At 42.2% G+C, this 10,326-nt stretch overlaps 1 protein-coding gene across 1 annotated transcript; it reads right to left on the bottom strand.

Moving 5' to 3' along the window:
* Positions 1–1,548: 1,548 nt before the first annotated feature.
* Positions 1,549–9,603, bottom strand: mrpl2 (mitochondrial ribosomal protein L2). The gene is made up of 8 exons (XM_079512687.1): positions 9,558–9,603; positions 9,307–9,387; positions 6,536–6,746; positions 5,975–6,116; positions 5,751–5,866; positions 3,009–3,119; positions 2,509–2,582; positions 1,549–2,420 (listed from the first exon to the last, which is right to left on the bottom strand). The coding sequence occupies exons 2-8, from the start codon at positions 9,364–9,366 to the stop codon at positions 2,208–2,210; spliced, it is 927 nt and encodes a 308-aa protein (XP_079368813.1). The 5' UTR covers positions 9,367–9,387; positions 9,558–9,603; the 3' UTR covers positions 1,549–2,207.
* Between the last annotated feature and the right edge of the window lie 723 nt (positions 9,604–10,326).

Genomic DNA, 10,326 nt, shown 5'->3' with positions numbered 1-10,326 from the left:
GGAATTTGTCCGACTTGAAAAGAACTAGTATCAAGTGAGCTATTAGCCGTTTTTAAAAGGATTTGATGATGATGGGGGAAGCATATAGATTCTTGCCAGATATTCCTGTCACTGCCTGTGTGTCTTTGTTGGCGTGTTAAATGTTTGATGGTACTCCCTCAATAGTGTTACTTGTGTGAACTTTTTGCAATAGGAAAAATGTGGACAGAAAGGGCCTTCTGTTTGTATGGGTTTTCTTTGCTGTTTTTGTTTTTATAAAGTGGAAGACTTGCAAGCTTTGTTAGACTTTTATAGTATTGTATATAAATATACAAGATGTACCATTGTGAACTGCAGCTGTCCATTCCACTAAATTGAAAGCACAAATATTTACCCCCTTGTTTCCCACCCAAAATGCCAAATATTTCCTTAACCCATGACTTTAGATTTGTACAATGCAAAACACTACTACATGTCAATTCTTGTACATGCTCTCCCACTATGTAATGCACTTTCTTGTGGTTTCTTCACCTTTTCAGCTCTAATCGGGACACAATTTGGTTTTCAGGTGGAGTGTTACTTATGTTTGGAATATTAACCACTACCCACATTCATCAGAGGGTTTGCAGTTTCCTTGTCTGCATTGACATGACTCTTCTTTTAGTAAAGTGGGTCATGTTTATGTTGATAAGTTAATTGAGCGCCTTCTGTTGTCTGGTCAACTACAATGCTCCGATGTTTTATGTTGCCGCATATTGAAAGGCTTTCTCATCACCTGCCACCATGTGTTTGCCTGTGATTGTACAGCCAGGTTGTCTATTTCGTTTTGAAGTGTTCACTATCTTCTCTTAACCCATTTTGGCCTGACCTCGAAATTAACAAAAAATCTTCTAAATCCTTCTAAGTTTTCTGAAATAAATATTTTCATGATTTTTCAAAAATAGCAGATCTACAAGCTCATAGCGCGCCACTCGGTGGCGCGCTATGAGCTTGTAGATCTGCTATTTTTCAATAGCTAAATTATAACATGTTTAAAACAAAGGGGTTCCCGCCCAAAATGGGTTAACTGATACGGATGACCTGGCCCTTGTATATTTTGTATACCTGGGCTATTAAGTGCTAGCCAAGGCAGTTGTGTGGATAGGGGGAAATTCATGTGAGCTAGCCCTTTAAATAACATTAAGGGCACAATTCAACAAGCGTATTTCAATGTGTTTGACCTCGTTTCTTTTTTTTTTGCCCTAAATCTAGAGGTAGCATGGGGGTGTTTTATATTACTGGATCAATGAGCTGGCTAACCTTACTGCAATGTTTCAATTTAACAATACAGGAAATCACTTTTGCATTAGAGGTCAAACTTCCAGGGTTAAAACATGCCGTCTCATTGATCCCGTTATGCCCGATTTATACTTGGCGCCTCACAGGTGTCTCGCACCGTCAAATAGCCGGTTTACAAGCACATGTCGCAGCGCGACAGAGCCTGTAGATCTATTTGCGGTGTACGACATGACGCAGGACCAAATATAATTCGAGGTCTACTTGAAATGCCACCCAGTGTCTTTGCACAAACCCTATTTTAAATGACATGACAGTATTTTTAAATTTACCACTAAAAATATGGGTTACTCTTTGCATGTTTTACTAGATGTAAATATGTTTTGGAATTTTATATTGTTTTGTTTCTTTCCATGCTCTCACAAGCAGTTGTGTTTAATAAAATTTTTAATCTTCTGTACAAACAAACATTTATTTGGTTCATATTTCCCCCCATGACCAATTGAGCCACTCAATACATAATTCTAATGACAAACTATAGTCGATTACGATGCAAGATCCATCTTTTTACATGTGTCCGGTGAGAACTGGTGGTGTCAATACCAGTCCTAGTCTCACGTAGCCAGACAACTATTCCACAATCTCCAAATGCTATAGTCTGGAACTATAGCCCCCATGAGCTGAGTAAGGAAGCTACCATTTCCGTTCACGAAAATATATTTTAAAATATCTTTACATTTTATTGTTGTATTTTCTTTTCTGCTAAGCAACAAGCTAAATTTGCGTGACTGTAAAGACGAAACAGAGTGGGGAGGAGGCTCCACTTCCGCTTTATCGCTTACTCATGATAGCTCTTCCGTTGGTCCAGACTGTACGATGAAGCATTTGGAAATTGCGAGACTAATGCCAGTCCCAAACATACAGTATCGAGAGTCGAGTTGATATTGTCCATGTTATTTTCTTGCTGCAAACGAGGGCAGGTTGAGGTAATTCTTCATCGGTGGTAATGGTTTGATCTTGCGTCCTGCCCAGCCTCCCTTCCTCTGCCACAAGCCACTGGAAGGGCGAATGCCAAGCCACCGATTGCGACCCGCTTTGCCAATAACCCGCATATTGTGATCGATGTTGGAAACGCGGCCCACAGTTGCCATGCAGGTCTCCAGTACCTGTGTATGTGACATAATTTCATAGATTGAAGTAAAATGCATTTGTTCTTTGACAGCGCCCAAATATACCGTAAATATAGTTTTTTACCTGAACCTGCCGTTTTGAAGGGAGCTGAACAATGGCTGTTCCATTGACTTTTCGGAGCAGTACGCCACATGTGCCTTGAGCAAAGAACAATACCTTTTAGTATTCAACTGAGGTAGAGTTATCAAAAGGTTACTGTAACTACTAATACCAATTAGAGATGTCCCGATACTGTACTGAAAGTATCGGATCGGCCCTTATTTGTCTTATCGGTATCAGTGAATATGCCAGTCTAACCACCGATCAGTTGACAATGGCAACTGATGGAGTTGCCCAACGTGCAAGTGCACATTTGAGTGAGGAGTCTGCTATAAACAACACGAGATCACGACACTGGTATCGGTTAACACAGAAATGGAGGGATCGGAAGTGAAAAAAGTGTATCGGGACATCCCTAATACCAATGAGTTTGATTTAGGCTGCTTTCTGTATTCCCATAACATAAGTAGTAAGAAACATAGGCCTATAATTGTGCAAAATCTTAGTTTGTAAATGATAATCACCTGCAGCACGTATGTACTTGGCTCCTTTTCCTGGGTATATTTCCAGGCAGTTCACCAATGTACCAACAGCAAGAGCTCCGAGTGGGTGGGAATCACCCTCGTTGGCTGAAACTGAGTTATGACAAATGCATTAGTATTTTCTATTTTGGTATCAAAGGTAACGCATACCAAAACTGTCAGGTGTTAACTAGGGCTGGTGAAAGAATGTCACATACTGTGTTGTCATGAAGTTGTTCATAAAATTCACATCTCTAGACTGAGCAGTGGAAGATCTGAGATAATTAGAGTGAAGTCACGTGTGTAATCTGACACAGTAAGGTCGCATTCACACCAGAATGCTTTGCTGTGATTAAAACGAATCCTGCTTTGTTTGGCAGGTGTGAAGGCTCATTCAAAGTCTGATACGGATCAAACAATCTCATTTAATTCTAGTTCGCCAATGAACAGGGGTTTCGCTTTGCTTCAAAGCACACCTGACTTCGATTCAGCATGTGAACGCAAGAATGATGCAACTTCTCCAAGCAGTCGCATTGAGTCTACCAAAGTAGAGGTGAGAATGCGACCTAAGTGAAACGCACTAAGAAATGTTTTCACATCCTACATTACACTGTCCACAGTATGTCAAATGTTCCTGTTCTGTGCCTCTTGAGGAAGCGAGTTAGACCTATATCCCGCCAATGACAAGTGCGCAGACATGGAGCCAAGCATTAAACCACCTTCAACCACATGCATCCTAGAAGCCCTATTCTGAGGACAAACATTCAGCGGAAATCGGCGGAAAGCCAATCTACACGCATTATGAGCTTGTAGATCAGCTGTTTTTGGCAAAGGTATTTGGTGGGGAAAAGGCCTATTAACCCTTGGAGTGCCACCCCCAATAGCAGCCCTTTTTTCCGCATTTTTTCCAAGCGATTCGCCTGGTGTCGCCTGGTTTGATGGAACATCCACGACCATATAAGGCAACAGGAAATATCGAAATACGTCATCATAGACTGCACAGAGGATTCCCAAGTTTTAAATTATATACAACAGCCGCGATGAGCTTGTAGAGCAGTTCATTTAAGGCGGGTCTCTGCACGGACAGATCTTCAAGCAAACAGCACAAGTTATATGTATATAATTATAAACGAAACATGCCAACTTGGCACGCATTGCTTCACTCCTTGTTAAATGTCAGAACGTTAATAAGTTAACTGATGTTACAGTTAGGCCTTTCACATAATGAGAAAGAAGTTAATTTGTACTGTTCACCACACGACCAAATGCTATATTAAAACTCGGCAATGATAAAAGGCCCTATTGATTAGTCTACTGCGGTGATTGATTCCCTGCCCTGCACTGTCGGATTTGGAAAGCAAATATATGGACATGCATGGACATATTTTCTTTCTTTTTTTCTTGAGGGATTTGGACTAAAGGCTATATTTCATCCGATCCAACTACGTTGTATGTTTCCTCAGCTGCAGGTAAGAGTTGGCTATTCTGTGTGGCGTCCGCATGTGATCAATATACATTATTATAAATTAATACCACGACGCAAATGGAGGCAGATAAGTGCTTGCAGCAAAGGCATTTAGGCCTACGTGAAACTTGAATTGGCTGAGTCTCTGTCAACATGCTGATCAGCGAGTTACAGTGGTAATAATAATCATCATCAACAGCCTTTCTTGTCTGTCTGTCTGTCCGTCATGTTTGTGAACAAGCGCGAGTGAAGGTGAGCTGGCTTAAAACTAGTATGATATGACTGGCTGACTTTCAAACACGCTGATGCCATTCATTCAAATAGGCTAATGTGGTCTTCTATTTTTTATATAGGGCTAATTTGCCCTAGTGACTCCGTCTGCTGTCTGTCTGTCAGACCGGCATATCTGTGAAGTGTGAACGATAGAGCCAAGTCGGGCCGGGCCGTGTTCTGTTCTGTCTGTCCCTGACCAAGGCCGGGCGCACCGCGCCGTTATATTCATTTTCCAATGAATTTCACCCAGATTGGACTTGGTTCAGCTTGGCAGCATGCTGCTGTCCGCGTCCGGCGCAGCTTTATGCGGAATTTCCGACCAACCAACGTCAAGTTCAAGTTCATGAATTCCCACGTAATGTGGGAATCCACGTAAATGCCTGTCCGCTCACGCTCCGCTCACGTAACGTCACTTTATGAGCGTAAACGCCGTTGTGAATGAAGACCTATATCTCATTTTGACGGGGCAAGACCATAGTATTGGGACAATCAGTCCTGATGGTGGCGGTAACGTCACCATTATGCCCATTCTGACCAAATAGAGCGAGTGAGCGATGACGACTTCCGGTTTGCGATCAAAATATCCGGTAGTATCTTTGCTAATGTGCCACACTATCAGATGTCCGGAATGCTAAGCTATCATCGTATTTTTCATAACTAAGTCAAATTAAGCTCTAATCAAGCCCAAAACATCGCATTTTACGCAGCGATGCATGCGCGATCACGCGCGTGCGTGATCGACCATGCACGCGCGGATTTCGGCCGGTATTAGGAAGATTACATCGGCCGTTAGCCAAATTAGCCAAAAGATGCTAAATTTTGCTACATTAAGCTCCCGATTATAGGGAATTAAACCAGCCCGTCAATTCCTTCAACGGAAGGTTTGGATTTATTGATCCAATCCGTCAATGGTAGTTCAAGGGTTAAAGACACCTGGGGGACTCAATGGTAAGTGGCTAAGTGAGGCAGTTTAACCAAACAAGCTGCCAGCCAGGTGGATCTCATACCTGCCATGCGTCCAATAACTGAAGATGTTTTGATGATATCTCCGACCTGCATTTTCTCTGTAGCAATGATCCATCGCTTCTTTTCGCCCCCAGCTACTAGAGCAATATCTGCGGTTCTACTCAGAAAAAGAAAGGCCAAACAGTAGTAGGGTCAGTTGCGTGCGATTACTTACGTTTTTAGGACATCTTAATGACATTTGGGTAAATGAGGACTTTAATTTCACCTGCACGGGTCATAACGGACTTCAACAACCTTCTCATCAAAGACCGGCTTGTCTTTTTCTGGTTCTAGGGGAAATCGATGGATGTCTACCCAGCGAAATAATTGTTTGTGTCCACCACCAATGCCTTGTGTCCGTATCCTTCCTGAGTGACAGATAACAGTGTAAATGTGAAACCCAGCAAAGCAAATCATTACAATCTGTGTCACCTTAGCTTTAAACCACTTTAACCATTATTTTTTAAACTTTATCTATTGAAAAATAGCAGATCTACAAGCTAATAGTGCGACACTGAGTGCCACGCTACAAGCTTGTAGATCTGCTTTATTTTAATTTTTTTGTGAAAGTTTGTAGCAATTCTTTGAATATATATTCTTTCAAAGCAAACGTTTTAAGTTAACTCATTTGCTTCTGGGGGATCCCTGGAACAAAACATTTTCAGATGGGGTTCTGCGGCCAAATAGATAATTGACATGAAAAAGTTTGAACACCACAGAATACGTTTTCCAGAAAACTGTCATGATTTAGAGAAGATATTTTAAACACAACAGTCCGTCTATATACCAGAGTGATCTCTGCCCCCTGTCTTCTTCAACCCCATGGGTCTGATGGTGTATTTCCCTGCATTCTGCGTCTCCTTCCAATCTCTCCGGTTCTGGTCCAAAGTGGCTGTTGTGAGGAACCCTCTGCATAGTGGTGATGTGCCAAGGACAGTTACTGGTGACTGGGTCATGAAGATGGTGTGAGTTGTTCTATGCACAGCCTGTCCCAGCACCTGGAAAGTGGAAACAGGAGATTTGGCAGTGGTGGAAAAGGTACTCACTTTTGTACTTAAGTAAAAGCATCAATACTGCAATAAATACTCTGTTACTGTTAAAAGTAAAAGTCTGGAATTCAAAATGTACTTAAAGTAAAAGTACTCATTATGCAGAATGTCCCATTTCAAGTTTTCAAATGTATGAAAATATTTTGGAAAGCTACAAGTTCAATGCGTCGCAACCCTATGGTCGCAACGCATTGTGAGCTTGTCGATCTGCCATTTCCAAATGTATATAGGGCTGAAGTGGTTAAGTTAATGCATGTTTTGTAATAATTAAAATCTACAAAGTAACTAGTTTTCAAATAAATGTAGTGGAGTAAAAATACAATATTTGGATCCGAGATGTAATGGAGTAGAAATAAAAGTACTGTAAATCGAAAATACTCAAGTAAAGTCAAATACCTCAAACTTGTACAGTACTTAGTTTCCACCAGTGATATTTGATCATTTCGTGCTACACAGTAAAGTCCTCACTCCTCAACATTCCATTATGATTTAGTACACTGACTGACACTCTCGTTAAATTCACATACTGTGTTGCCACTCTGTCCACTCACAGTTAACAGTCTTTGTATTGAGTTGTGCTTCGATGAAACCGAACGAAACGGACCAACTAGTCAAACTTCAAGCATGTCTTAAAGACATAAAGAGTTGGATGACCCGTAATTACCTACTCCTCAACTCTGACAAAACGAAAGTTATCATTATTGGCCCTAAGCCCCTAAGAGACAAACTAGCCGACGAGAACTTTTTCCTAGATGGCATTACCCTGGCCTCCAAGGCCACTGTAAAGAATCTGGGAGTTGTCTTTGATCAAGATATGTCCTTCAAATCTCACATCAAACAAATCTCAAAGACTGCCTTTTTTCACCTGCGTAATATTGCAAAGGTTAGGCACATCCTGTCCAAAAATGACGCAGAAAAACTTGTCCACGCATTTGTTACCTCAAGGCTGGACTACTGCAACTCGCTATTGTCAGGCTGCCCAAGTAAGTCTCTGAAAAGCCTACAGCTAGTTCAAAATGCTGCGGCGCGTGTGCTAACAGGTACCAGAAGAAGAGACCATATCACTCCTTCACTGGCCTCTCTACACTGGCTCCCGGTTAAATACAGAATAGACTCTTCTCCTCACCTACAAAGCTCTCAATGGTCAGGCACCACAATATCTCAAAGAACTCATCGATCCCTACAAACCAAATAGAACAACAGTGCGTTTACAGTATGCAAATATGCTTACTGTCCCAAAAATATCAAAAGTTACAATAGGAGGCAGGGCGTTTAGGTCCCAGGCACCTCAGCTGTGGAACCTTCTCCCGGCTTCGGTCCGTGGGGCTGACACGCTCTGCACATTCAAGACTAGGTTGAAAACCTTTCTCTATGACAAAGCCTATAGCTAGACTTGTCTCCAGTACTCGCTCACCCGATAAAGTCATAAGGGTGAGAACTGAGTAAGGGGAACCTCCCACCAAACCCGCACCTGTGCTGTGTGTGTCTGCTAAATACCATGATTGTACATTGTTTGTGTGGGTTTGTCTCCCAGCAGTGCTTGTAATATACACCGTATAGGCTCCAGTAAGGCCTGCCACTAATCCAACTCCTTCCCCGGAGTCTCTTTTTGTCCTCCACTTCGCAGTTCCGTGGACCTCTAATATTTAACCCCCAACTGACTGCCGAGTGTGACCGTGGACCAGGCCACTTCACGGAGCCCAGCAGTCTCCCAGCAGTGCTTGTAATATACACTGTATAGGCTCCAGTAAGGCCTGCCACTAACCCAACATCCGGGGAATCCTTCCCCGGAGTCTCTTTTTGTCCTCCACTTCGCAGTTCCGTGGACCTCTAATATTAACCCCCAACTGACTGCCGAGTGTGACCATGGACCAGGCCACTTCACGGAGCCCAGCAGTCTCCCAGCAGTGCTTGTAATATACACTGTATAGGCTCCAGTAAGGCCTGCCACTAACCCAACATCCGGGGAATCCTTCCCCGGAGTCTCTTTTTGTCCTCCACTTCGCAGTTCCGTGGACCTCTAATATTAACCCCTAACTGACTGCCGAGTGTGACCGTGGACCAGGCCACTTCATGGAGCCCACCAGAAGTGTGACCGTGGACCCGGCCTCACAGTGCACGACCTGGACCAGATGTGGACCAGGCCCCTCCATGGAGCCCACCCTGTCTATCTCTCTTCTATTCTTTCTTCCTATTCCCCTCTACCCCCCCCCCCCCCCCCCCCCCCCGACACGGTCGAGGCAGATGGCCGCCCACCCTAGAGTCGGGTTCTGCCTGACGTTTCTTCCTAAAGGGGAGTTTTTCGTTACCATTGTCGTAATATTGCTTGCTCTGGGTGGATCTTTGTTGGTTGTAAAGTGTCTTGAGACAACTTGTTGTGATTTGACACTTTAATAAAATTGAATTGAATTGAATTGAATTGAAAATTGAATTGCTTGAAATTTACTGTAATTCTGCAAACTGTTAATAAATATTTCAATGAATCAATCAATCAACATTGTAGACTTACCTGTGGGGACTGGGACAGAGACAGCGTCCGCAGAGCGCGAGTTAGAGAAGACACCGCCATTACAACGAGGTCAATATAACACTGTAGAGAAGACGAGAATAAACGTTTACTAGGATATTTTCCATAATACAACAAATGTCAGATGTCGTGAACTGATTCGTGAGGTTACCGTTATAGCTAGTTACGTTTACCATTACGCTACAGCCAATTAACATGTTATATGACTACATACTTTAAGTTAATGTGTTCACCTAGTAACCTGGTTGTATCGATTCTTTAATTGTAGACATTATATGAAACCAACCTTTATAATACTATCATCCCACTCATGCTGATATTTACGTCCTTCAGAACTCTGCAGCAGACGCCGTGTCGCATAATTATGACGTGTTCCCATCACGCACACACACTGACGCGCGCGCGCACGTACTGGTGGTGGTCACTTTCCCATAAAATAGAGAAGTGGTGTACCTTTGAATAACCACTAGATGACAGTAGATGGTCACTGAGTCTCCAGGTCACAGTCCAGAGCTTTTGAGTTAAAATATCTAATATAACAAATAAAAGAAAGTTCAGAAATGTGTGTTTGGTAGATTATTTCTGTTTTAATTAACAATGCTTCTTGGCAATAACTTGTATACCACTGTAAATCCTGTTTATTTCCTTTTTAAATGTAGCCTAACAAATGTACAATTTGTAAGAGGGTGCCCTAGCAGCCTGTCTAATTGTTAACATAAGCTAGGGCCTAGCTTATGTTAACAATTAGACAGGCTTTATTTTTTTTAAGAATACATGTCATGCATTTGTGGGATGAGCGAGCATGATAAAATGTGAAATCTTCTGTGCCTGGAATAATAATCAAATTCAAATGTACCTTTAATATCTGGTTGTAAAAGAGTTAGGGAGAAGGTTGGATTGTAAAGTCCACAGTCCACTGGAACTTGAAGCATTATAAGATCTTAAGTCTTTAGTTGTTGATGTCTTAAGACCAAAGGTAAAAGTTAAACTTTCCTCTAAATT

This window comes from Electrona antarctica, assembly GCF_951216825.1.
Source record: "Electrona antarctica genome assembly, chromosome: 10".
Taxonomy (NCBI): Eukaryota; Metazoa; Chordata; class Actinopteri; order Myctophiformes; family Myctophidae; genus Electrona; species Electrona antarctica.
This window is presented reverse-complemented; position numbering and strand designations above follow the sequence as displayed.